Raw genomic sequence first — 27,667 nt, 5'->3', positions numbered from 1 at the left:
ATGTGTGAACTTCCAGCACAGGAGAAGATGTGACCTGCTGAGGAGGTGTGGAAGCTCCTGTCAGACTTCACCTCACACACTACCGACATTATCTACGGTGTCAAAACCTCATGTCCTCTGTGTGTCCTTCTGCAGTTTACGTCAGAGTTACATCACAGAACCTGAGCGATTGAGAGACACGGAGAGTGTGTGTTTGTGTGTGTTTGTGTGTGTGTGTGATGGAGTGCTTCCTGACAAAATCAGTTTATCTTCCTGTCTGAAGCTCCGAGTCAGCACTGAGCTCAGTGTATTGTGGTGAAGCACATCCACCTCATGATGATCATCTTCTGTTCAACAAACAGAAACGCAGCTGAAGAAAGGGACAAAATTAATATATAGTTTCTGTCTGTCTGTCTGTCTGTCTCACTTTGTCCATCTTTCCATCACTGCATTTCAGTGTCTGTATATATGTTTACACATATATCTGTGCGTGTTTATATTTGCATGTGTGTGTGTGTGTGTGTGTGTATGTGTGTGTGTGTCTGTGTGTAGGTGTGTGTATGTGTAGGTGTGTGTGTGTGTACATGTGTGTGCGCATGTATGTGTGCATGTGTGTCTGTGTGTCTGTGTGTGTGTGTATATATGTGTGTGTGTGTGTGTGTGTGTGTATATATGTGTAGGTGTATGTGTGTGTGTGTGTATGTGTGTGTGAGAGAGAGAGCTCCTTACCTGTTCTGCCAGCCCTGGATCATGTTAGTGTATTTGCTCAGTACTCCTTCCAGCTGTGACCTCCTCCCCCCTCCTCCTCTTCCAGTGTTCCTCCGTGTCCAGTCCGCGTGGTTCTGGTTTTGGTTTTGGTTCGGACTCGACCTTCCTGTAGCGCGCTCCATGGTGTGTGTGTGTGTGTGTGTGTGTGTGTGTGTGTGTGTGTGTGTGTGTGGCGGAAGTGCGGACCAGCTTTGTTTCCTCTTAAACACTGTGCTGTAAGAAACTGCGCTTTATCATGCTTCTGCTCTGCTGCTGTGTTACGATATGCATGGCGAAGTCTCGCGGTGTGTGTGTGTGTGTGTGTGTGTGTGTGTGTGTGTGTGTGTGTGTGTGTGTGTGTGTGTGTGTGTGTGTGTGTGTGTGTGTGTGTGTGTGTGTGTGTGTGTGGCCGTAGCTGCAGCGCAGACCCGCCCACCAACCAGTACGGGAACGCAGTGTGTTATACTTATTATACAAACCGGTCACGTGATGTCTCACTCTCACACTGTCTCTCTCTCTCTCTCTCTCTCTCTCTCTCTCTCTCTCTCTCTCTCTCTCTCTCTCTCCCTCTCTCTCCCTCTGTCTCTCTCTCTTTCTCTGTCTCTCTCTCTCTCTCTCTCTCTCTCTCTCTCTCTCTCTCTCTCTCACTCACACACACACACACACACATCTTAATACAGTTTCTGAGTTTTAACATAGTAATATTACAGATAAAATAGTCCCAGTCAAATTCTAAAGCCCTTTATGGATCCTTTATGGTGCTCCCAAAGCTCTTTAGTAGATCGCTCTAGACCTAGATAAGGGCATCTGCTGTAAATATAAATGCTTTGTGCACAGAAAGTCAGTAAAATTGCACAGTTGCACATTTTTTGTGGTAACATTTTGGGGAAGAAGCTCATATAGGTGTGATATGATGGGCATGGGATGCACATACTTTTGTTCAGTAAATTCTGTGGACTTTATTTAACTCTTTTGTGTTCATTATTTAAAAATATATTTTTTATTATAGTTTTATTAATAAATGGCATGTCATGTGACATACAGAAAAATAATATATAATTAATATGTAAAGTCTTAAAGGTGCGGTCTCCGTTGTTTGAGAAATGCTTCAGAAAACCGAGTCGGGACGACAAACTAAACAAAACAAACGTGTAGCCAATGAGCAGAAAGGGGCGTGTCTTGTCAATATGGGCGGAGAGAGTGTTCGGTGCGCATGTGTGACATTAGCAGAAAGTGGTTTTAACATCGACATGGAGGATAAAAACAAAGAAAGAAAGAGAAGAAAGACTTACGATAAGGACAAGAAGTAGGACGTGTTAATATAGGATCAGCTTTCCAGCGCTGGAGAGAACTGAAGGAGCAGGAAGTTGGCCACATATTCACAGGTTGGAGTTTCCCGAGTCAATAACTCCTGAGCTAAACGCTGTTACTACACAAATAACACCTCTTTTCTATCGTAGTAATGTAGAGAGGCAGCTACAACCGCGTTTTGTGTAGTAACAGCGTTTAGCTCAGGAGTTATCGACTCGGGAAACTCCGACCTGTGAATATGTGGCCGACTTTACTTAAGACGCCGAGGCGCTTTTTTCCTTCTCGATAGGTGAGTAACGTTGGTTTTGCTTTGTTACACAGAACTAATATATGCCTTTGTCCTTTACATGATTATGCTTGTGTGTCATTTTTGCTTGTTTGTTTATCTGCAATCTGGAGTGAGAGGCAGGGAGTTGACCTGCTCAGTCCAGTGGCTCTCTCCCACTCTGCTATCCTCCACGTCCATTCTCATCTTTTAGAAGTAAATGATAGACAATAAATAAATGGGTTAAATAGTCCGCTTCTAGCCGGCTAGCACAACTAGCCTGTTAGCTCAGCTACCGCTAGTACAATCTGTTGTACTTGCTCTGTAACATCATGTAGGTTACGTCTCTGCCTTTGAGTGCAGGTGAAGACGCATTGGAGCTGCACTCGGTAGAACTGGAGCTGGAGGCTGTGGAGAAGCATATCCGCAAACTACAGGTGAAGCAGGCCAAGCTGCGGGAGCGGAAAGCCATGTCGGCTCGAACGACACCAGCCTGAGGCAGTCGGAGATCCTGAAGAGGGAATTCAACACCCTGGTGGAGACGGTTCGCAGCACAGCGCCCACGGCGAGGATCATCGTGTCTGGACCGCTTCCAACGTACCAGCGAGGAATTGAAAGGTTCAGTAGACTTTTCGCTTTAATTGAATGGTTACAGTCATGGTGTCAGGCTCAGAATCTACTCTTTATTGATAGTTGGAATGTTTTCTGGGAGCGTCCTAAGCTATTCCGTGCTGACGGCCTGCACCCCAGCAGAGTTGGAGCGGAGATCCTCTCGGACCACATCTCCAGGGCGCTGAACAACTTCTGACTGATAAACTACTCCTTAAATTTAAATTTCAATAGCCATCCTTCACATTGTCACAGTGATACAAATGCACACATAGCTCACCCTGTAGAAACTGTGTCTGTTCCCCGAGCAGTGAGCTCAAAAAGTAAATATGTGAGAAGTTCTCAAAATAATATTACTGTAATTAGACCAGAAAAATGCCAAAGAAACAAATAAATGTGAAAAAAAACAAGATACATCAGTCTACACCATCAGGATATATCTAAAAGCACGAGCCTCGTCTGACTGGTCGTGGACGTGGTGTTGCCACTATCCTTAGTGATTACCTCACTGTTACCCAGAGAACACAGCATAGATTTAGTTCTTTTGAAGTGCTCGTCCTTAATGTTACACTATCGCACATGCGCTCGAAGAAATCCCTGATGTCTCTTGCTCTAGCGACCGTGTACAGACCCCCAGGGCCCTACACAGTTTTTCTTAGAGAATTCACAGATTTTCTCTCAGGCCTATTGGTTAACTTTGACAAAGCATTAATTGTAGGAGACTTTAACATTCATGTTGACGACACAAACGACGCTTTAGGACTCACATTTATGGACTTACTAAACTCACTTGGGCTTAAACAAAACATCACTAGAGCAATTCATCGACGTAATCACACACTAGATTTAATAATATCACACAGAATAGATGTCACTGATATAGATATCATACCTCAAAGGGATGACATCACAGACCATTACCTCATAATGTACACACTACCCATAGAACATGTGTAGGCCACGTTATCGACTCGGTAGAACTATTATTCCGACCACTAAAGACAGATTCACAAATAACCTGCCTGATCTGTCTGGACTTCTTACTGTACCCTTAAACTCAAACGACCTAGATGCAATGACTAACAGCATAGACGCTATATTCACTAGCACATTAGACACTGTTGCCCCAGTCAGATTACAGAAGGTTAGAGATAAAACACTTGCACCATGGTATAATTGTCATACTCATACCCTCAAGAGAGAAACCTGTAACCTCGAACGGAAATGGAGAAAAACTAAATTAGAGGTTATTATAATTGCGTATAAGGACAGTATGTCGAGCTACAGACAGGCTCTAAAAGCTGCTAGGGCTGAGCACCTGAGCAAACTCATAGAAAATAACCAGAACAATCCCAGGTTTTTATTTAGCACAGTGGCTAGTTTAACAAAAAATCAGAAATCTGAACACACTATTCCATCACATTTCAGTAGTGAGGACTTTATGAGATTCTTCACTGATAAAATCGAAAGTATCAGGAATAAAATAGGTGACGCTCAACATATGAGAGCAACCAGTGACACAATCTCACCTAAGGCTTTACACAGCTTTACAAGTACAGGACAGGAAGAGTTAGATAAACTTATTACTACAGCTAAATCAACAACATGTTCACTAGACCCCATCCCAACTAAACTACTGAAAGTAGTGTTACATAAAGCTGGTGAGCCTCTTCTTAATATCATTAACTCCTCGTTATCTTTAGGTTACGTCCCGAAGTCTTTTAAGTTGGCAGTTATTAGGCCACTCATCAAAAAACCTAACTTAGACCCTAATGAACTATCAAATTACAGACCTATCTCACACCTTCCGTTTATGTCTAAAATACTTGAAAAGGTTGTGTCTGTTCAACTGAGCTCCTTCTTACAGGAGAGCAACATCCTTGAAGAGTTTCAGTCAGGTTTCAGGCCCCATCATAGCACAGAAACTGCACTGGTTAAAGTTACAAACGACTTGTTCTTAGCTTCGGACCAAGACTGTATGTCACTATTAGTTCTACTTGACCTTAGTGCTGCATTCGACACTATAGACCACAACATTCTTCTAGATCGCTTACAATATTACACAGGTATTCATGGTCAGGCTTTAAGTTGGTTTAGATCCTACCTGTCTGACCGATACCATTTTGTAGAATTAAATGGTGAATCCTCCAGTTTACTACCAGTTAATTATGGGGTCCCTCAAGGATCAGTTCTCGGACCTCTGCTTTTCTCTATATACATGCTTCCATTAGGGAACATTATTAGAAGACATGGGATTAGTTTCCATTGTTATGCTGATGACACAGTTATATATCTCATCAAAACCAGATGAAATAGCCACAGTGTCCAAATTAACTCAATACCTTAGAGAGATAAAAGATTGGATGAACTGCAATTTTCTGTTGTTAAACTCTGATAAGACAGAAATACTACTCATAGGTCCAAAAACCAGTACACAGAAACTCTCACAACTTAACTTCCATTTAGAGGGATGTACTGTTACTAGTAGCTCGACAGTGAAAGACCTCGGTGTTATATTAGACAGTAACTTGTCTTTTAAAAATCATATCGCCCATACTACCAAAACAGCCTTCTTCCACCTTAGAAATATCACCAAGCTGAGAAACATCCTGTCTGTATCTGATACTGAGAAGCTAGTTCATGTATTCATGACCTCTAGACTGGACTATTGCAATGCATTACTAAGTGGTTGTCCTGCATCTTTAATAAATAGGTTACAGTTAGTCCAAAATGCAGCTGCCAGAGTTCTCACTAGGACAAGAAAGTATGACCATATAACCCCAATGTTATCATCTTTACACTGGCTACCTGTTAAGTTTAGAACTGATTACAAACTGCTGCTACTTACGTACAAGGCTCTTAATGGTTTAGCTCCCATGTATCTAACTAGTCTTCTAACACGTTACAATCCTTCACGCTCTCTGAGATCACAAAACTCAGGACTTCTGCTAGTTCCCAGAATATCTAAGTCTACTAAAGGTGGTAGAGCGTTTTCTTATTTAGCTCCCAAACTTTGGAATAGTCTTCCTGATAGTGTTCGGGGCTCAGACACACTTTCCCAGTTTAAATGTAGATTAAAAACTCATCTCTTTAGTCAGGCGTACACATAATACATCCCATAATATCATGCACCAGTACATCAGACCTGCACATTTTTATGAACAGCAGATATGTTAATCCCTTTCCACTGCTTCTCTCTTTGTACCCATCCCGAGGCATCCAGACACTGTACCAGCTCCCAACGTCCTCTGTGGGACGAAGCCTTTGGACGTCCACTGAGCCGAGGCCGACTCTAAGAATCCTGAGACATCTCCAGTTGGACTCTGTGGTACTCAGGAGATCTGAAGTCCATGATCCTTACACCAATACAACATTTAACTGACTGTATATTACAATCTCACCCCCAGTGTCACCCATATGAGGATGGGTTCCCCTTGAGTCCGGTTCCTCTCAAGGTTTCTTCCTTTACCAATTTAAGGCAGTTTTTCCTTGCCACTGCTGCCTGAGTCACCTCAGACTTGCTCATAGGGGGATAAATACATACACATTGTGTACTATATACAACTAATAATAATCTAGAATTTTTTATTCTGTTAATTATTTTTCATTTATTATTCGTTATTGCTTTTATTATTCCCTATGTTTACCTTCTGCTCTATGTTTATGTTCTGTAAAGCTGCTTTGAGACAATGTCTTGTAAAATAGTTCTATACAAATAAACTTGAATTTAATTGAATTGAATTGAATTTCTGTCCATTAGTTGCCTGGGTTACGTATGTATGTGTGTGCGGAGCTATCCATACAGGGGTGGGACCCATTTGGGTTAGGGGCATGTTTGTTTTGGTGATTTCAAATGTCAACATTTGCTTTCAAACAACGGAGACCGCACCTTTAATTGACTTTAATGTAGAAGGTTTAACTGAGTGTGTCTGTCTCCAGGATGATGGTGTGTATGTAACACTGCAGTGATTTGGTGGTGATTTACATCTAAACAGCTTTAGGTTAACAGTTTAAAAGCACTTCTGATTTTGTAATGTATCAAAACAGACTCAGCAGCGAGCTCTGCTTCCACTTCATTTGGTTTTTGGATGCTTCGTATCCAGTTTGTTGTGTTACGCCCTCTACAGGACTTTCAGCAGGGGTTCAGGGGCCTGGCTGAGTTTAGACATACTGTACCTTTACATCAGGTACACAATAAGACGAACCTGGGGACGTGTCACCTGGGGACGTGTCACCTGGGGACGTGTCACCTGGGGACGTGGCACCTGTTCTGTGTGCGTTACTGAAGAAGTGAGAGCTGATGATGAAATTCACTCCTCATGTTTAAAGTCTATTATAAACACAGTGTTTAAATAAATACAAAGAAAAAAGGAATGAGAAGAAAGGCAATGCCATCATCGGAGGACAAAGTTAAATATTTGTTAAAGGTTTCTGTTGAAGACTGAGTTTCATCAGAGGCGAGGTTAGAGATTAGAGATTAGAGATTAGAAATTAGAATCATTAAAACTAAATGTTTATCATACTTGTTATTAAGGAAAATTAAAGGTATTGGAGGTGATTTTTATGAGTTTTGATGAAATTCCCACTGAGTAGCTTTCTGAGCCTTCATTCTGCTTCTTCTGGCTTTATCAAAGGGGGATGTCGTAGCCTAGTGGTTAAGGTGTTGGATTACATTTACATTTACAGCATGTGACAGACGCCCTTATCCAGAGCGACGTACATAAGTGCTTAAATCTCTAACATTGAATACATTAATGCTGGTTCACTCGGTTACATACTGAAGATACCATGAGTTTAAAACTTTTGTTCAAAGTTACAATGAAAAAGTGTCAAAGGGTTTTTTTTTTGTTGTTTTTTTTTAATGCAAAAAATGACCAATTGATTACCAATAGGAAGGTTGTGAGTTCAATTCCTACGTCCACCAAGCTGCCACTGCTGGGCCCGTGAGCAAGGCCCTTAACGCTCAATTGCGCAATTGTACAAAAATGAGATAAAAAATGTAAGTCGCTCTGGATATAAGGACGTCTGCTAAACGCTGTAAATGTAAATCAAAGAGTTCATGATTTTTATTATTTTTTGTAGCTGACATGAAAAAGTGACACGAATGCAGAGTTAAAAGAAATGCAAGTCTATATAAATAAATGAAACAGAAACATTAACGTGCTTCAACAGCTTTCTGTTCAGTGAAATGTTCAGAGGGTTTTTAAACACACTGTATTCTTAATATGTAAAGATTTCATTCATTCATTCATTTTCTACCGCTTATCTTTACTTCTCGGGTCACGGGGAGCCTGTGCCTATCTCAGGGGTCATTGGGCATCGAGGCAGGATACACCCTGGACGGAGTGCCAACCCATCACAGGGCACACACACACTCTCATTCACTCACACACACACACACACACACACATGCTACGGACAATTTTCCAGAGATGCCAATCAACCTACCATGCATGTCTTTGGACGGGGGAGACCCCCGAGGCACACACACACACACACACACACACACACACACACACACACACACACACACACACACACACACATGTATGTAAAGATTTATTTTATACAATTTATAAATAATTGGGTTTAGAGATTTCATTAAAAAAAAAAAGAAAAAAGATGTTTTGGGACTTTTCTAGATTTATGAGTTTAATAATTCTTTGTGTGAACTGAAGCTTTCAGCTAAAAGCTAACCCCAGTACCACTTACTGAGATTTTTAAACACTCTGTACGCCTTATTGTTCTTTATATGCTCACAACTTCGACATGCGTGTTCTAGACCGAAATATGAACGTTCAGCAGTGAAGTGTTGTCTCCAGGTGAAGTAGCGTTCATAAGCCTCCTGGTTCTGGTTCAGATATTTGAGATGTTTTGCCAGTTCCTGAGGAGATTTGAAGTCGTCCACATGAATAAATGAATCTGAGGGAATAATTTCCTCGTAGTTCTCCCTGGGTGGACCGAGAACCACAGGAACTGTGCCAGACATCAGAGGATTAAACAGCTTCTCTGTGAAGTAGTCTTTGTAAATGGAGTTCTCGAAGGACAAGTAGAACTTACAGCTCGATATGGTTTTATAGTACTCTTTAACACTTAGGTGTTTTTTAAAGGCTCCGCCGTACGTGTGAATCCAGACGTGTTTCTGTAACTCAGTGAAATATCGAACTCTTTTAAAGCTCCAGTTCCAGTTGTTGACGATCCAGCAGACTAATTTGTCCTTGTGTGGGATCTTAAAGGTTTCATGCTCCTTGGATGCTGCTACGATTCTCCCGTAAGGAACCCAGATGTCCGAATCTCTGCGATAACTTGCCGTCAGGTTGAACAAGCCGTCCAGCTGAGCTAGTCTCTGAGAGTTCGCAGGAGACTCCATGTTCATCCACACCCACGTCTGGATCACTGGTCTCCTCATCCTCAGCAGCTCAGAAATGTTTCTGTAGATGTCTCTGTGATGAAACATGACTATGTGAGCTTTGTCATACTCACGTCGGTCATCAGTTAGGCGACATCCAGTGATGTGGAACAACTCGCTGCAGGAACTCAGCTTCATCTCGTGTCCAAACGGCCACATCCACACCAACACCACCGTGTCCTGGTCCTGCAGGATGTGGTTTGCAGAACATAGAGTTTCTTCTTCTTCTTTAGCGATGTTGTGGTGCATGGTGGTTTTATGTGTGTACAGAATGTAGAATAATCCTTCAGCACACAGCAGGATGATGACGACCAGGAAAACGACTCGGAAGCACACCGGACTTTCAGACCTCATTATTAATTCCTGAGAGAAAATAAATAAAAATGACTTCACCAGTGAGCGACCGGAGGAGCACCTGAGCGTCCAGACCAGTTTGTTTTAAATAACATTTATATTAAACCCAACAAAAAGTTTAGGCTTTAATTATTTTTTTTTATCTTTGTAATATTTAAATGTTAGATTTATATAAAAGACAATAAAGAGCACATTACACATTAAACAGTGAAAAATAACATTAAAATATTTAAAATTATTCTTATCTTATGATGTTATTTTAAATTTAATGCATTTTTAAAAGAATGAACAAAGTTTTTAAGTTTCTGTTTACTTCACGATCAATAATATTGCAGAAAATAAACAGTTTAAAACGAAATATTAAATTATAAATATATAAATTAAATTAAGATTGAATTACAGCATGTTATAATGTTAATAAAACTGAACTGTGATTATAAATATTGGCACCCATCATTTAGCCTCAGATTTTTACTCGTCAGTGGAACAAACTTTATCAAATGCAGCTGCTTTTTCTCTTACAGTGTTTACAGTCGACTGACTAATATTCAATATGTTAATAACTCAGTGAATCTTATTAGAACTCAGTAACTCACCTGTTAAGATCTTCACCTTCGAACTCTGATCTTAAGAGTTTCAGCAAAGTGTGTGTGTAAAAGGTTACTGTTCACACCCAGGTTTACACACTCTCTGAATTACTGTACAATACGAGCAATTTTAAAACAAACAGTGTGCATGTGTGTGTGTGTGTATGTGTGTGTGCGTGTGTGTGTGCATGTGAGTGTGTGTGTACGTGCGCACGTGTGTGTGTGTGTGTGTGTGTGTGTGTGTGTGTGTGTGTGTGTGTGTAAACACCGGTATGACTGAGGGACAGAGTTTTCGTTCCTCGTAGCTGTGAGGTTTCGGGCGAGGTCTCGACTTGTTTTGTCCTCTCTGTTTCTTCTTCTCTCCTGTCTGTTTATCCTCGTCCAATTTCCTCTTCTTCGTCTCCGGTTCTCCGCTTGGTTCTCCTTCATCTTCAGGAGCTTCACCTGATATTTTTTGATCCTCAGCTTTGTGTGTGTGCACAAGGGGTGTATTATGTGCACAGAACTATAATATATTACGTATTAACTTTCTTTTGTACAAATTGTTTTTTGCCAAATCACTGTTGTGATATTTGATCAGTTCTCACCTGCACTGTTGTGATATTTGATCAGTTCTCACCTGCACTGCTGTGATATTTGATCAGTTCTCACCTGCACTGCTGTGATATTTGATCACTTCTCACCTGCACTGCTGTGATATTTGATCACTTCTCACCCGCACTGCTGTGATATTTGATCACTTCTCACCCGCACTGTTGTGATATTTGATCACTTCTCCCCTGCACTGCTGTGACACCTCATTAGTTTATTACAAATAAAAAATACTGCATATGATGTTTACACCACAGATCTGCTGAGTTCTGGACTCTGATTGGTGTTCAGGTGTTGATTAATTCTCTCTAACAGCAGCTCTGTCTGGAGCTTAGGTTTATATTAATGTACTCACTCTGGTACCTTTTCGTTTCCATAGTAACAGCTCGTTCACAGGGACGTGCACATTTTAGAAGGAGACGATTTGTATGATGTGATAAAAGAGTCTCCGGTGTCGGCTCTGTGTACCAGTCAGAGTTAAAGCTGGAACAGCATACAGTGATGAAATCCAGAGACTGACAGAACGGTGTGGAACAACCTGACCTTAATGCTCCAGAAACAAAAGAACTCATCATAGACTTCCACAAGAGCAACAAGGACGTCAGTGGAGTCTGCTGCATGGAGAGGGTTCCAGGCTTCAGATTCTTGGGGACGAACATTGCTGAGGATCTTTCCTGGACCACAAACACCTCAGCAGCAGTCAAAAAAAAAAAAAAAAAACACAGCAGCAAGCAGCTTTGTAAGGATCCTAAAGAAAATCCGCCTGCAAGAGCAGCTGTTGGTGTTCTTCTTTCTCTGCACTGTCAAGAACTTACTGCATCTCCACCTCGTACACCAGCAGCTCAGAGGTGGACAGGAAAATCCTCCAAGGGTGAACAATTCAGCACATAAAATCATCAGCTGCTCTCTGCCTTCCTTAAAGGATCTGTATACAGCACAGCAGGAAGATCAGCAAACATCCTGTAGCATCCTTCTCTTCCTGGACATTTATTATTTAAATTGCTGCTTTTTGGCAAATGATTAAAATTCATTATCTCATGAACCAATAGACTCAAGAACAGGTTCTGCTCCAGCACCAAATTCAAATGTATTTGTGTAGCGCCTTTTAAAGCAGCTTTAAAATGTTAATATAAAGAATAATATAAAGATTAATATAATACAAAATACAAGATTAATATTAGATATATTTAAATGTGTATGTATTTATCCCCAATGAACAAGTCTGAGGTGACTCAGGTGACTGTGGGGAGGAAAAACTCCCTTTGATGGTAAAGGAAGGAACCTTGAGAGGAACCAGACTCAAAGGGGAACCTCATCTGGGTGACCCTGGGGGTCTGGGGCCCTGTACACGGTCGCTAGAGCAAGAGACATCAGGCATTTTTTCGTGTGCATGTGCGAGAGTGTAACATTAAGAACAAGCACTTTAAAAGAGTCTCATGCTTGTAGATATATCCTGATGGATATAGATACTGTATCAGATCCTCATGATCTAATGTTCAGAAGCCCAAACTTTAGGAACTTTTTGTTTGTTTCTTTGGCATTTTCTGGTCTAAATACAGTAAGATTATTTAGAGAACTTCTCATGCATTTGATCTCACCACTCAGGGAACAGACACAGTTTCTATGGGATGAGCTACTGTAGCCTATGTGTGCATTTGTGTCGATGTGATGATGAGGTGAAGGATGGCTATTAAATCTAAATTTAGATTTAAATTGTAGTTTATCAGTCAGAAGGTGCGCTGCGCCCTGGAGATGTGGTCCGTGAGGATCTCCGCTCCAACTCGGCTGGGGTTCAGCACCATACTGGAGCTAAATGCTAAAGGTTTACGTTCTCTGTCCTGTACCTCATATATTTATATATTTGACTTTTGTGCAATAACTAATTTTTATCTATATAAATATTGATATATAAATACTTATTTATACCTGTACATGATTTACAACAACTGACTTATTTATTAATTCCACCGTGAACATTTTCCCACATCTTCAGGACAGAGGAGTTTTAGAGATCAGTCGTAGAGATCATGCTGTCTCTTTTTTTTACTGTATAGATCTATTTAACTGAGATGTTTGAGCTATTTTATCATTTATTTATCTGTTTATTTCTAATGTTTTAATTGTTTTTTGTTTGGTTTTTTACTAAATAATCACTTTTGTAAACTAATTAATTAATCGATGAAAAAATCAATTAATAAACCAACAGATGAATTAAACCAATAATTAATACATTTATTCATATAAATTTATTCATATAAATCACTTAATACTTTTATTTTATATCTTTGTTAGGTCTTTGATGTTTTTGGGGAATTCACAGTAATATGTTGTTATACCCCAAACTCCAGAGGGCGCTGTGAGAATTAATCAACAAACAGGAAAAAAAGCACATACAGAAGAAGAGTAGTGGCCGAATCCCAAACGCGTTCCTGTTCGGTCTGAAGTGCACTACACAATGTACGGTGTTTTTATAGCTAACATGTGGTGCGCGTGCATAGTGACTATTCCGTGATTTGGGATCGAGCCTCAGTAACGCACTTAAACTGGTTAGTTATCTTTATAACTCGCTTTATTCAGCAGGAATAACATCCGTGTTAGTTATTTCTACTCTGCGCTACGATAAAACACTCTGTACGGATTTTATTCAACTAAATCGTTAACCTTGTTTGTATTTCGAGCGATTTTTTGGGAGCTAATGTAGCTTTGGGCTAATGAGTGATTTATTATCAGCTGTGCTCCCTACACAAGTGCCCTACCTAGGGAGGGTTAGTGCACACTATACACCCTATCTAGTGCACTACTGCTTCAACACGGCGCCGTTTGGGATGCAGCCGGTCGCATGAGGGGATCTGTGGTGAGTCCAGAAGGTCTTTTGTGGCAGTGTTTAAATTCGGACTGATGACGTCATGACAACAATAATAATAATATTTATATTAATATTATTAATAATAATAACAACAATATAACAGTCACATGCACAGAATGTAGATCACAAGTGAAAGTAAACACTTTTTGGAGTTGTACAAAGAGTTTACAGTAATAAAGTGCACTTTATCCCCTTAAAGCTCCTTCACACCTCCATCATGAGTATGGGGTCAGAATTGTTCATTCACTAATGAGCAGGAAGCAACTCGCAAATAAATACAATTTATAAATATTTTTTTATTTGCAAATCCCATTTTATTTATTTGTGAATTTCATTTCTTTTTGTGAAATTTGTAAAAATATTTGTGAAACTCTTTCTATTTATTTGTGGATCATAGTGTATTTATTCAGAATAACGAAACAATTCTGACCCCATACATGAGTGTTTAAGGAGTTTTGTGGTGTTCACACTGATACCGTGCTGTGAGGAGGAGGAGGAGGAGGAGGAGGAGGAGGAGGAACGTCAGCCGCATCTCTGTCGTCTTGTGAAGCTTCATGATGTCTGGTGTCACAGTGTTTACTGAATCTCACTTTATAACACATCGTTTGTGTTGTTTTCTTCTTTTTCAGAGTCGCAGAGTGACAAAAAATGGCTTTGCAGCGGATCTTGTTTTTGCTCCGGCCGCTCAGGAGCCGATTATCACCATCGGTTACCGTGTACAGATTCTCCAGCGGCACAAGAGCAGATGATAATGAAGCGAAAACGGACGTAAACGACGATAAAACAGAACCTTTTGCGTTAGCTTCTGAGAACAAGTCTTTGCTGGAGAACCTCAGTGTGCTTGGTGTGGATGTGAAGATGGCACAGCGACGGCAACCCGGTGTTTTTCGCAAAATCCAAACGAACGAGCGAGGATTGATCGATTTCCTCGGACAGAAAGGCGCGAGCCGAGATATAATCGCTAGCATTATTTCCCGTTTTCCACGAGCTATAACGAGATCCGAGGAACACCTGGAGGAACGCTGGCGTCTTTGGCGCAGCATCTTCAGCAGCGATGATGAGGTTGTTAAGATCCTAAACCGTTCTCCAGAGTCATTCTTTCGCTCAAGTGATAACAGCAACCTGGAGAAGAACATACATTACCTAAGTTCATTAGGGATAAAGCCTAAAGATCTGCACCGTCTCTTAACCATGGCACCAAGGGTCTTCTCAAACACTTTGGCACTGAACCAAACAATGGTGGAGCTCCTGGAGAATGTAAGCATGAGCCTTGGAGGTACTGATAGTAAGAAGTTTGCTCGCACTGTCATTTCTAGAAATGTGTACATCTTGATCCGGAGCACAAAACGTGTCAGGTCTAACATCGAGTTCCTCCTGAGTGCACTGGAGCTCAGTGACGAGGAGGCGCTCATTCTTCTGCAGGGCCACGGTGCCAAAATCCTTGATCTGTCACATGAAAATATGAAGACAAACTTCAGAAGCCTGCAGCTGAAGCTAGATTCTCTGGGCTGCAGCCAGGAGCAAGTGAGGGAGATCATCCTGAACTATGCTCCTATACTTTTTGTCTCCTCAAACACGCTGAACCAGAAGCTGGACTGCCTGACCGAAGGTGGGATCGACATCAGAAGCATCATAGAGAAACCCAAATTGCTGGATTACAGCGTCACCACACTGAAACAACGGCTGAACGATCTGCACCAACTTGGTTATGACTTTAAGGTTAATGGAATCAGCGTCTTGGATTTGAGCAACAAGAGATTCAAATGTAAACTGGAGAAACTGCAAGAACTTGGAATGTGGGAGCAGGACAAATAACCAGGACTTTAAAACCCTAGTTCCTAAAGTGTGAGCCTGGGTGCAAGAACATCATGTAATTGTGTGTTTAATGTACATGGCAGGATAGAGTATGTAGGGAGTGATAAGACTGATAAGCTAAGCTAGGGGTCAAAGTCAAGCGTCAAGTGTGTAGTACTGTATCTGTGGGACGGTTTTATGTCTATTCCACTGTCACAGCAGAACATTTTAACCAGCTTGGAACTGATCTAAAAGTATAATGAGCCCTTGCTGTTTATGGTACACTTTATGGACCAATGGTGTGTAGATAACTGAACATCAAAACCATGTGTGTTTCTTCCTTAAACTGTTGCTACAAAGCTGTCTGTAATGTCATTGTATACTGTAGCATAATATTTTTCCTTCCAAACGCTGCTCCATCAGGACAATGTCCCTGTGTACGAAGCAGCTCCATGAAGACTTGGTGTGGAGGTGAAGGTTGTAGTGAAGATCTCCAGTGTCCTGCACTGACTCTGACTCAACACCACTGAACACCTTTGGGATGAACTGAAACTGGTGTCTCATCAACATCCCAACATCAGAGTCTGATCTCACTCAAGCTTTTATAGATAAATGAACACAAATCCTCACAGCTACAATCACCAGCTAGTGGAAAACCTTCCAGAAGAGAGGAGCAGATTACAAGAGTAAATACAAGGGGAATTAATGTGGAATGGGATGTTCAGTAAGCACGTATGGGTGAGATGTTCAGGGGTGGACACGCAGTGGTGGAGTGAACCAGCACAGCTCATTCAGCACTGATGTGTAGATGGATGTGTCAGAGGAACAAATCCCAATCAGAACATTTATATACTCAACACAAACATTGTTTAAATTGCTTTTGCTTACAAACAGCTTCATAAATCATTTGTATTCAAATGCAGTGATGTGTCGGTTGGTCTCCTGGTCTCTTGATCTCCTGGTCTTTTGGTCTCCTGGTCTTTTGGTCTCCTGGTCTTTTGATCTCCTTGTCTTTTGGTCTCCTGGTCTCCAGCGAGGTCCCCATCTAGCAATCAGAGACAGAAAATGAAGTGGACGAGGGAAAGCTTAGAATACACAGTATCTCACCGTAGAGCTCATACAACATTAACCTTCATCTCCTCAGTGCTGACTGAAGTAACATGATATATTTATTTTTTATTTTGTCTTGTCAACTTTTTACTCCTCATAATCAACCACTGTCCTCATAATCAACCACTGTCCTCATAATCAACACTGTCCTCATCATCAACACTGTCCTCATAATCAACACTCCTCATAATCAACCACTGTCCTCATAATCAACACTCCTCATAATCAACACTGTCCTCATCATCAACACTCTTCATAATCAACACTGTCCTCATAATCAACACTCCTCATCATCAACACTGTCCTCATCATCAACACTCCTCATAATCAACACTCCTCATCATCAACACTGTCCTCATAATCAACACTCCTCATCATCAACACTCCTCATCATCAACACTGTCCTCATCATCAACACTCCTCATCATCAACACTGTCCTCATAATCAACACTCCTCATAATCAACACTCCTCATAATCAACCACTGTCCTCATAATCAACACTCCTCATAATCAACACTGTCCTCATCATCAACACTCCTCATAATCAACACTGTCCTCATAATCAACACTCCTCATCATCAACACTGTCCTCATCATCAACACTCCTCATAATCAACACTCCTCATCATCAACACTGTCCTCATAATCAACACTCCTCATCATCAACACTCCTCATCATCAACACTGTCCTCATCATCAACACTCCTCATCATCAACACTGTCCTCATCATCAACACTGTCCTCATAATCAACACTCCTCATCATCAACACTGTCCTCATAATCAACCACTGTCCTCATAATCAACACTCCTCATCATCAACACTGTCCTCATCATCAACACTGTCCTCATCAACACTGTCCTCATCATCAACACTGTCCTCATCATCAACACTCCTCATCATCAACACTGTCCTCATCATCAACACTGTCCTCATCATCAACACTGTCCTCATCATCAACACTCCTCATCATCAACACTGTCCTCATCATTAACACTGTTTCATCTGCTGTCAGTGTTTTTATCGATTTATGATCAGGTTTTTATATTAGAAATTTTTTTAAAGTTTATCCAGAATCGTACTGGATACATTTATGACTAACTGTAATATTAATCTGTCTAACATTTTATGAATGAAAAAGTTGAATTTAATGGTGTAATAAAAGGGAACTTCCACAGACGTTTGTCTCAGTTCAGCTAACTGTAAATCATACAGCATAAATATTAGTCATTTGTGTGCGTTTTTATATGAAACTGATAGATATGGACTGGAACACAATATATATATTAACCAATATTAATGTGTGTATATATACACACATATTAAACATTATATATATAAAACATAAAACAGTAATAAAATAACTTTGAGATTCGGGTCGGAACAAAAATGAGGGCTCTTGGGTTTGAGCTCGGACACATTTCCTTGTCACACCGCTACTCTGTACACACACGCTTCTGCAGGTGAGTTTGCAGTGAATTGTGTTATAATAATTATTTATAAAGTAAATAACTGCATATTTTTGTACTGGGTTTAATATCTATCTCATATCTCATTATTTGTGGAATAAAAGTAGCTGCTAAGTTTATTAGCGGAACTTTTATTAGACGTGTTTATCAGCAGGATTAATAATTATATATATATCTTATTTATAATGAGTATAATTATATATAATTAGTTTTATATTAACTAAATAGATTTTAACTCCGATAGCTAGGCATTTATCACCCAGATTATGTGGTGAACTTGTTTAATTACATTGCTCAGATTCTTTGATGAGGATGATGATGGTGGAGGAGGAGGAGGATGAAGATGATATTGATGGTGATGATGTTGATGATGATGATGATGATGATGTTGTAGGATGGAGGGTGGTGATGTGAACACTCCAGAGAGCAGCACGTTGCAGACTAAAGACAGAGGAGAAGCAGCTCTGAAGTTACAGTAAGTTCATCACATTCTGGTCATCAGGTGTTGATTACTTTCCTATAAGAGCATCTCTTGCAGTAGTGCAGCTGCAAATGACAGGTTTATTTATAATAAATGCACTCGCTGTAATATGTTACTGTTTCTATAGTAACAGCACATTCACATTAACTGTGATAAACACAGTTGTGTGTGTTTTTTTTAAATCATAACATGTTGCAATTGTTGGCAAGTTGCTGTGGTGTAAGAGGAATAAAACACATAGGGATGTGAACAGTAACTCTGATACATTACTAAAACCTGGTGTTGATTATTTTCCTTATAAGGAACCTCCAATGTTTTATTGCTTACAATCTATTGGCACCTCTCTGACTCTGAATGTGCAGGTACGTCACAAACAAAGAGACATTTTACGAATTCCTGGCTGCTGGATTGAAGAGTGAGAAAGCTGAGGATCAAAAGATATCAGGTGAAGCTCCTGAAGATGAAGCAGAACCAAGCGGAGAACCGGAGACGAAGAAGAGGAAATTGGACGACGATAAACAGACGGGAGAGAAGAAGAAACGGAGAGGACAGAACAAGTCAAGACCTCGCCCGAAACCTCACAGCTACGAGGAACGAAGACTCTGTCCCTCAGTCATACCGGTGTTTACACACACACACACACACACCCCCATGGGCGTAAATTTCATTTATAAAAATAAAATTTCTCATGAACAATTTTTGAAGGGGACACAAATAATAGTCTAATTGTACTTATAAAGACACTGTATGTCCCCACAGTGAAAAACTGCTTTTATCATTATTATTGTAGCATGGAGACATTATGCGTCTTCAAAGAAAGTAAAACTATCATTAAAAAAAATCACAACAATAAAAACAAGGAATTAAAAAAAGGTTTGAAATTTTATTCAAAATTAAGAGACTTTAGAACAGAATAGAAATTGATTATACAAAATAATACAGTGAGGTCAGTTCGTACGTAGCACGGTGCTCATTAAGTAAATATGCTAAACAGCTAAACAATATGCTAATTGTGGCCGTTAATGTTAAGTTAACATTATGCCAAGTCGTCCCAAATACAACAATGCATGGGAAACGGCTTTGGCGTGTTAGTTACAGTGCAGTGAGGAACAAGCAAGTAAACAAGCTAACGTTAACTAGATAAGTCATATTTTAATCGCTATTATAGCAGATTCATGGAAAATTACATCAGTAATCAGCATTTTTGCTGCAACTAAATTATGAATGAATCTGCATCAACTACATTAAAGAGAATCGCTTTATTTAAAGTGAATAAAATACCCGACTTAATGGAGTTTATCATTAATTGAGCCGCAGCCACACACCTGACTCGTGTGTGTATAGGTGAGATGTACTGGGAAAGGAGGCAGTGGGTCAAACCACTGTGAGGAAGGGGAGGGGCAACTGTGGGTCAAACCACTGTGAGGGGGGGGAACTCACTGTTTCTACATGCAGTATTGTGTTTGTTTGTTTTTTCTACTTACACAATTATTTAGGTATACATACATATATTTTTCACAATAGAGAAGTGTGATATTTTTTAAATAATTTGTTGGGGGGACAATCCTTGGATGGGGGGGGGCATGTCCCCTCCGTCCCCCCCCGGGATTTTACGCCCATGTACACACCTACACACACACACACCTATACACAAACACCAATACACACACACACACCTATACACACACACACACACACACACACACTTAGTACTGGAGGAAGACTCACTTTTGTTTATATATATTTTTATAAAATTTAATAATAAATTAACGAGTAATAAATTATAATGATTTTTTAAAAGTATCATTAAAAAATATTCAATGACATCAATAATAAAAAAGAACATTTATTTACTATTAACATACTATATTGAAAATAAGAAATATTTCAAAATGTTTAAAAATATTAAATAAAAATCGATTTTTGATTAATTAATTTGGATGAGTTCTTTTTTTTTGTCTTTTAATCACACAGGAGTCTGAGAGGAAGTGTTTCTATGGTGATAAGTGTATGTTCATCCATGATGTGGCTGATTACATGTCCACCAAAGCCGCAGATCTGGGAGACGCCTGTTACCTTTATGACACCTTCGGCAGGTGCAACATTAACACACCCCAGATATTTCATCTATAAACAAAGTATCTATGATAACAGTGTATATGTGAATATGACTGTGTGTGTGTGTGTGTGTGTGTGTGTGTGTGTGTGTGTGTGTGTGTGTGTGTAGATGTCCATATGGAATCACCTGCAGGTTTGCTAAAGCTCACACAGGCCCTGATTACAAAAACCTGGTGAATGAGGAACTCTGTAAAAGCCTCGATAGAAGCGGAGCTGTGAGGAACAATCTGGATAAAGAGCTCCAGAGACGACTCAGGAAGAGACAAGTGTCCTTCAAACGGTCTGAGGACTTCCTGAAGAGCATCAGTGCAGGGAAAAAACAAAACAAGAAGTTGGCTGGGTCAGAAAACACACTGAATATGGCAGGACAGGAAGAGGAAGTGAGCCAGTGTGAGAACAAACAGGAAGTTCCTGCTGCTGAGCTCAAAGCTGAGGTAATAACAGATGTTGTGACTGAAACAGAGGCCACGCCTCCTTTGTTGTGACTGACATACTGAGGCCATGCCTCCTTCTTTGTGACTGACACACTGAAGCCACTCCCCCTTTGTTGTGACTGACACACTTAGGCCACGCCCCCTTTGTTGTGACTGACACACTGAGGCTACGCCCCCTTTCTTGTGACTGACACACAGAGGCCACACCTCCTTTGTTGTGACTGATACACTGTCGTCACACTCCCCTTTCTTGTGACTGACACATTGAGGCCATGCCCCCTTTGTTGTGACTGACACACTGAGGCCACGCCCCCTTTGTTGTGACTGACACACTGAGGCCTTGCCCCCTTTGTTGTGACTGAGACCACGCCCCCTTTGTGACTGACACACTGAGGTCACGCCCCCTTGTTGTGACTGACACACTGAGGCCACGCCCCCTTTGTTGTGACTGACACACTGAGGTCACGCCCCCTTTGTTGTGACTGACATACTGAGCCCTTTTTTGTCTGATTTATAGGAGAGTCAGACGAAGCCTCCTGTGAAAACCATTGGGCCGTTAACGGATGATGACATCATCAAACTGCGCCCATGTGAGAAGAAGCAGGTGGGTGTTGAGCCCTGAGCTCGTTATCTAAGTGTTTAGGGGAAGTGAACTTTCCTGATTCAGGTTCAGTCCTAAACTCAGAATCTCTTATCTTCTCTCACAGGTAGATTTCAGAGACAAGCTCTACCTGGCTCCATTAACAACAGTGAGTTGTGTGTTTGTGTGTGTGCACGTGTGTGTGGCTGTGTGCATGCGTTCGTGCGTTTGCATGCGTGCGAGTGTGTGTGTGTGTGTGTCTGTGTGTGTGTGCATGTGTGTGTGTGCCTGTGCGTGCGTGCGTGCGTGTGTGTGTGCCTGTGTGTGTGTGCCTGTGTGTGTGTGCCTGTGCGTGCGTCCGTGCGTGTGTGTGTGCCTGTGTGTGTGTGCCTGTGCGTGCGTGCGTGTGTGTGTGCCTGTGCGTGCGTGCGTGTGTGTGTGCCTGTGCGTGCGTGCGTGCGTGTGTGTGTGTGTGTGCGCTTCTTGGTGCGTTTTTGTTCTGTTATTTAGAGAAATGGGTGAAGTTAGTTTGTGTGTATTATGTGATTATTAACAGTGCATGCCAAAGACCCTGCAGATGAGTGAGTGACTGTGTGTGTGTGTGTGTGTGTGCAGTGTGGGAACCTGCCATTCCGTCGTGTGTGTAAGCGTTTTGGAGCTGATATAACATGTGGAGAGATGGCCATGTGCACAAACCTGCTGCAGGGTCAGGCATCTGAGTGGGCTTTGCTCAAGAGACACCACACTGAGGACATCTTTGGAGTGCAGGTACACACACACACACACACAGTATAGATATGATATAGTCAGTCATGTGACCTGAGAGTGTATCATCATAAGCAAATACAATAGTGTGTTGCAATGAGATCAGTTGCCATGGTGATGTTCTGGGTTTCAGCTGGAAGGATGTTTCCCCGACACCATGACCCGCTGTGCTGAACTCCTCAACCACAACATCCACGTGGACTTTGTGGACATCAACTGTGGCTGTCCCATAGACCTTGTGTACAAGAAGGTGCACGCACGCACACACACACACACACACACACACACACACACACACACACACGATCAACACGATTGTACAGAGTGGTTAGCTGAGTTTCTGTAGCCTTACTGTAAACAGTCTGCTCATGTTTTTCTGATCTATAGATCTGATGCTCAGAATGTTTCCTGCTTTCTGATGGTTGATGAGAACAAAGTGAAATGATTTCTAAGCCAATCAGACAAACTTTAGTTTACTAATCAGTTACTAGGTTATTTAAAAGCTTCGATACTTTATTGTTCCTGTAGGAAATAGAAGCTCTTTACAAACTTGTTACACTTCACATGTATAAATACTGCACTGTAAGCTCAGTCACTCATCACCACGTTACACACACTGCTGCTTGCTCTACACACACATCATGTGTGACATACACTGCTGTGTGCATTATATACACTGAATAACACAACACTCTGTATATTGTGCTCTTTATTTAACTGTACAGCCTGTGTGTGTAATTACATATTACAGTGGTGTTATTTTATGTCTTTACACCAACATCCAGGACCAAATTCATTGTGTGTGTAAAACATACTAATCTGATTCGAATCCAGCTTGATAAATGACGTGTGTGTCTGTGTATGTGTGTGTCTGTGTATGTGTGTGTCTGTGTATGTGTGTGTCTGTGTGTGTGTGCCTGTGCGTGTGTGTGTGTGTGTGCCTGTGCGTGTGTCTCTGTGTGCGTGTGTCTCTGTGTGCGTGTGTCTCTGTGTGCGTGTGTCTCTGTGTGCGTGTGTCTCTGTGTGCGTGTGTCTCTGTGTGCGTGTGTCTGTGTGTGCGTGTGTCTCTGTCTGTCTGTGTCTCTGTCTGTCTGTGTCTCTGTCTGTGTGTGTCTCTGTCTGTGTGTGTCTCTGTCTGTGTGTGTGTGTGTGTGTGTGTGTGTGTGTGTGTGTGTGTGTGTGTTTACAGGGTGGTGGATGTGGCCTGATGACCAGGACCAACAAATTTGAGCAGATCGTCAGAGGAATGCACTCTGTGAGTTCTGTTTTATTTCCTGTCTCTTGTTGTTGTGTGTAGATGGAGAACATCCTCATGTGTTACTGATCTTGTTGTGTAGATGGAGAACATCCTCATGTATTACTGAACTTGTTGTGTAGATGGAGAACATCCTCATGTGTTACTGATCTTGTGTGTAGATGGAGAACCTCCTCATGTATTACTGAACTTGTTGTGTGTAGATGGAGAACATCCTCATGTGTTACTGATCTTGTGTGTAGATGGAGAACATCCTCATGTGTTACTGATCTTGTGTGTAGATGGAGAACATCCTCATGTGTTACTGATCTTGTGTGTAGGTTCTGGACGTACCTTTAACAGTGAAAATCCGTACAGGAGTGCAGCAGAATTGCAACATCGCACACAAACTCATCCCTGAACTGAAGAAGTGGGGTGTGTCTATGATCACGGTGTGTATCAGCACAGACGTGGGGTTACAGGGGGGGGTTTGTTTCTCATTGTTTATCAAGATTGTTTATCATTGTTCTCATTGTTTATGAAGATAGGAGTTACCTTGAAACAGCAGCAATAAAGTGTGTGTGTGTGTGTGTCTGTGTGTGTGTGTGTCTGTGTGTGTGTGTGTCTGTGTGTGTGTGTGTCTGTGTGTGTGTGTGTCTGTGTGTGTGTGTGTCTGTGTGTGTGTGTGTCTGTGTGTGTGTGTGTGTGTGTGTGTTCTCAGTTACACGGTCGATCCAGAGAACAGCGTTACACTAAACTGGCTGACTGGAGTTACATCGACACCTGCTCTAAACTCTCTGCTCCTGTCCCACTGTTCGGTAACATGTTCTTATATAGGACACTTTCTGTTCATCATTTATTTACTTTTATTTTTTACGTTGTTTGTACATCCCCCCCCCCCCATCCTCTCTCTCTCTCTCTCTCTCTCTCTCTCTTCCCCACCCTCTCTCTGTCTACCCCCCCTCTCCCTGTCTCTCTTTCTCCCCCCTCTCTCTCCCTGTCTCTCTTTCTCCCCCCTCTCTCTCCCTGTCTCTCTTTCTCCCCCCTCTCTCCCTGTCTCTCTTTCTCCCCCCTCTCTCTCCCTGTCTCTCTTTCTCCCCCCTCTCTCCCTGTAGGTAACGGTGACATTCTGACATATGAAGATGCTATGAGGTCCAGAGAGACAGGAGTGTCTGGAATCATGGTAGCGAGGTGTGTATCTGCAGTAGACACCTTTGGTTTCACCTTTTAAATAGCATGCTTTACTGTGTGTGTGTGTGTGTGTCTGTCAGAGGTGCCCTCATTAAACCGTGGCTCTTCACTGAGATTAAGGAGCAGAGACATTGGGACATCTCATCCTCAGAACGTCTCCAGATCCTTCAGGATTTCACACACTTTGGTTTGGAGCACTGGGGCTCGGACACACAGGGGGTGGAGAAAACACGCAACTTCCTGCTCGAGTGGCTCTCCTTCACCTGCAGGTGAATAGGGTTTGGAGAAAGGATAAGGGCTCTGAGGTTAGGGTTCAAGTAAATATCAGGACAAAGTAGATTGTGTGTGTGTGTGTGTGTGTGTGTGTACAGATACATCCCAGTGGGACTCCTGGAGCGTGCACAGAAGATTAATGAACGTCCTCCGTATTATCTGGGTCGTGATTATCTGGAGACTCTGATGGCAAGTCAGCATGTGGATGACTGGGTCAGGATCAGGTGAGGGACACACGACACACACACACACACACACACACACACACACACACCTCTCATTGGGCTTAGTTCTTCATAGTCTACAGTGTTTTTTGTCTGTTTATTTATTTTGCTTTAATAAATGAACTTGTTTAATTTGGTTTGTTTTGTTCAGTGAGATGTTGCTGGGTCCTGTGCCAAAGAACTTTAGCTTCCTGCCCAAACACAAGGCTAATTCTTATAAATGAAGTGGAAACAAAGCGACCTGAACACCGACGACTGGACTTCTATTGATGCTGTACACTGAAGTAGAGTGTATCAGTGATGAACATCTGACAGAAATAAAGTTTATTAGGAAAAATATCAACTTCTGTGAGTTTCTGTATATATGTGTGTGTGTGTGTGTGTGTGTGTGTGTGTGTGTGTGTGTGTTAGATACTGTGTGTGTTTTGGTATCATATTTTTTCTGCACTCATTGTGGCATTGAAAGTGAAATAATTAAATAAAGCTCTGTGTGTGTGTGTGTGTGTGTGTGTGTGTGTGTGTGTGTGTGTGTGTGTGTGTGTGTGTGTGCGCCTTATCAGTTCCTTCTCAAACTTTTTCACCTTGACACATTGTGTGTGTGATTGTTGAACGTTAAAGAATTTTTAAATGCTAAACATCATAAATGTCCTGAGTCGAGTTCCAGCACATTTACAGGCTCAATGCGTTCACAGGACCTGAAGAACTGTAAGTCATAAGACTGGGAATATATGAATAATATATATAATATATATACCAGGGCACATAACTGGGAATAGATGAATAAACGAATAAAACTCGAATATATTAATAACTAAAATAATAAATACTTTTAAATCAATATCGAGTCATTGAATTTCATTAATATAATGAATATCTAATTAACTATAAACATTATTGATTATTAATTATACATTTTAATTTAAACGATACTTCTAAATTGGTGGCATTAAATTTTAGATACATTATGAAATAAATTAATTTTATTAACTAAACATAATGTTAATTATTTTGCAACTAATGAAAAATAGAACTTCGTGTTAACTGAAAAGTTCTTGTTTCTCTTCAGTAGCTGCTTTATTCTCCTCGGGCAATAATAGTGCATTCAGCTCAGATAAAGTGAACATTATTGACTGTACGTTGCATTATTAACAGTAAAAGTTGTGTTAGGAGGAGCTCAAGGCCTTGTTTCTCATTGTTGTGGTTCTAGTAGATAAATCTTCATGTTCATATCCTTTGCTGCTCAGATCTCTTCATCACATACATCACAACTCTGTATAAAGAGCGACAATAGGCCGTGTGAAAGGAGGAGCAGTGTCCAGAACACCAGGGCACATCTTCACATGCAGGACAAGATGAGGTGGACGATTCTATTGATCATGTTAATTCACCTAAAGCTGTCTCGTCCACGTCCGATCTCAATATCTTCAACGTACAAATCTGAGGGAAACCCACATCTACAGCAGTCAGCAGACCTGGGTGGAGAACAGGGTGAGGAATTAAATTAATTTGGTATGAATATCGTCACGCGAATGATGGTGAATACAGCAAAAGGAAAAATATTTAATTCTTAAATGATTTAGTGTGTCGTCAATCAGGCACGAATGGATTGTGCAGTACTTGCTAATAAAAAATGCTGCCTGATCTTCATCCACAGGATGGCAGAAAGACACCGAGAGGAACAAATCACTGTTTGACTGTGACAATGAAAGTCTGATAGTTAAATATTCTCCAACACAACACACTGATCTGTACCTTCTCATAGGTAAGACCTGCTTTTTTCATTGTGCCTAAGTATAAAATCTAAATTTAAATTGTGTTTTAAAATTGTCAGGGGGTTTAAAACGTGTGATATTGTGCAGTAATATTCATTTAAATTGGAATAAAAATGACCTTTTTTAGGCAGTTAGAGTCAAAAATGTCGCAGTTACCTGCTCAGGTGTGTGGAGCAAAGAAGACCCTTACTTAGGTTCTGTATGTGTTGCAATATGCAGGTAAAAACATGTAATCTTATTTATGAATTTATTTAGTTATTTGTTGTTTGTTTATATTAATTTTAAGTTAGACGTAAGATTAGATTTACGTTTAACCCACAGAAAATGCGTAAATAGTCAAGAAAAATATGAAACGTAGGTGAATTAAATCTTTTTCAGATTATAAAATTATACATATAGATTATAATCTGATACATATACAGTATATCATATATATAAAATATGTATGAGATATATTTTAGAAATTATTAAACCTATATCATGACGTCTAATTTTAACTATG

The 27,667-nt window shown here is 40.9% G+C and overlaps 3 protein-coding genes across 5 annotated transcripts; 2 read left to right on the top strand and 1 right to left on the bottom strand.

Annotated features, from left to right (window-relative positions):
• Positions 1–8,507: 8,507 nt before the first annotated feature.
• LOC113656503 (4-galactosyl-N-acetylglucosaminide 3-alpha-L-fucosyltransferase 9-like) lies at positions 8,508–11,671 on the bottom strand. The gene is made up of 2 exons (XM_047819495.1): positions 10,271–11,671; positions 8,508–9,683 (listed from the first exon to the last, which is right to left on the bottom strand). Exon 2 carries the CDS (start codon positions 9,672–9,674, stop codon positions 8,604–8,606), a length of 1,071 nt encoding a protein of 356 aa, XP_047675451.1. The 5' UTR covers positions 9,675–9,683; positions 10,271–11,671; the 3' UTR covers positions 8,508–8,603.
• Positions 11,672–13,251: 1,580 nt separating this feature from the next.
• On the top strand, positions 13,252–16,875 carry LOC113656392 (transcription termination factor 1b, mitochondrial). 2 transcript variants are annotated; one of them, XM_027167655.2, is made up of 2 exons: positions 13,252–13,706; positions 14,348–16,875. In XM_027167655.2, exon 2 carries the CDS (start codon positions 14,367–14,369, stop codon positions 15,531–15,533), a length of 1,167 nt encoding a protein of 388 aa, XP_027023456.2. In that variant the 5' UTR covers positions 13,252–13,706; positions 14,348–14,366; the 3' UTR covers positions 15,534–16,875. The 2 variants fall into 2 exon arrangements, with proteins under 2 accessions (XP_027023456.2, XP_027023457.2); XM_027167656.2 differs by having other exon boundaries at positions 13,260–13,398.
• Positions 16,876–17,990: 1,115 nt separating this feature from the next.
• On the top strand, positions 17,991–25,732 carry dus3l (dihydrouridine synthase 3-like (S. cerevisiae)). 2 transcript variants are annotated; one of them, XM_027167782.2, is made up of 16 exons: positions 17,991–18,087; positions 18,488–18,568; positions 18,937–19,195; positions 20,549–20,670; positions 20,802–21,126; positions 21,644–21,730; positions 21,834–21,875; positions 22,322–22,474; positions 22,605–22,721; positions 23,661–23,726; positions 24,047–24,157; positions 24,427–24,523; positions 24,821–24,896; positions 24,977–25,165; positions 25,268–25,393; positions 25,545–25,732. In XM_027167782.2, exons 1-16 carry the CDS (start codon positions 18,014–18,016, stop codon positions 25,615–25,617), a joined length of 1,998 nt encoding a protein of 665 aa, XP_027023583.1. In that variant the 5' UTR covers positions 17,991–18,013; the 3' UTR covers positions 25,618–25,732. The 2 variants fall into 2 exon arrangements, with proteins under 2 accessions (XP_027023583.1, XP_047675416.1); XM_047819460.1 differs by having other exon boundaries at positions 18,034–18,087; positions 18,482–18,568.
• The last annotated feature ends 1,935 nt before the right edge of the window (positions 25,733–27,667 follow it).

This window comes from Tachysurus fulvidraco, chromosome 10, assembly GCF_022655615.1.
Source record: "Tachysurus fulvidraco isolate hzauxx_2018 chromosome 10, HZAU_PFXX_2.0, whole genome shotgun sequence".
Taxonomy (NCBI): Eukaryota; Metazoa; Chordata; class Actinopteri; order Siluriformes; family Bagridae; genus Tachysurus; species Tachysurus fulvidraco.
Note: the sequence above shows the minus strand (reverse complement) of the source record. Positions and strands in the feature narration are given on the sequence as shown.

Excerpts from the sequence above, each read along its gene's own strand:
- LOC113656503 (XM_047819495.1), bottom strand. The coding sequence starts at position 9,674 with ATGAGGTCTGAAAGTCCGGTGTGCTTCCGAGTCGTTTTCCTGGTCGTC.
- LOC113656392 (XM_027167655.2), top strand. The coding sequence starts at position 14,367 with ATGGCTTTGCAGCGGATCTTGTTTTTGCTCCGGCCGCTCAGGAGCCGA.
- dus3l (XM_027167782.2), top strand. The coding sequence starts at position 18,014 with ATGAGGGCTCTTGGGTTTGAGCTCGGACACATTTCCTTGTCACACCGC. Across the intron at positions 18,088-18,487 it reads GTACACACACGCTTCTGCAG|GATGGAGGGTGGTGATGTGA; the intron begins GTGAGTTTGCAG and ends ATGATGTTGTAG. Across the intron at positions 18,569-18,936 it reads GAAGCAGCTCTGAAGTTACA|GTACGTCACAAACAAAGAGA; the intron begins GTAAGTTCATCA and ends CTGAATGTGCAG.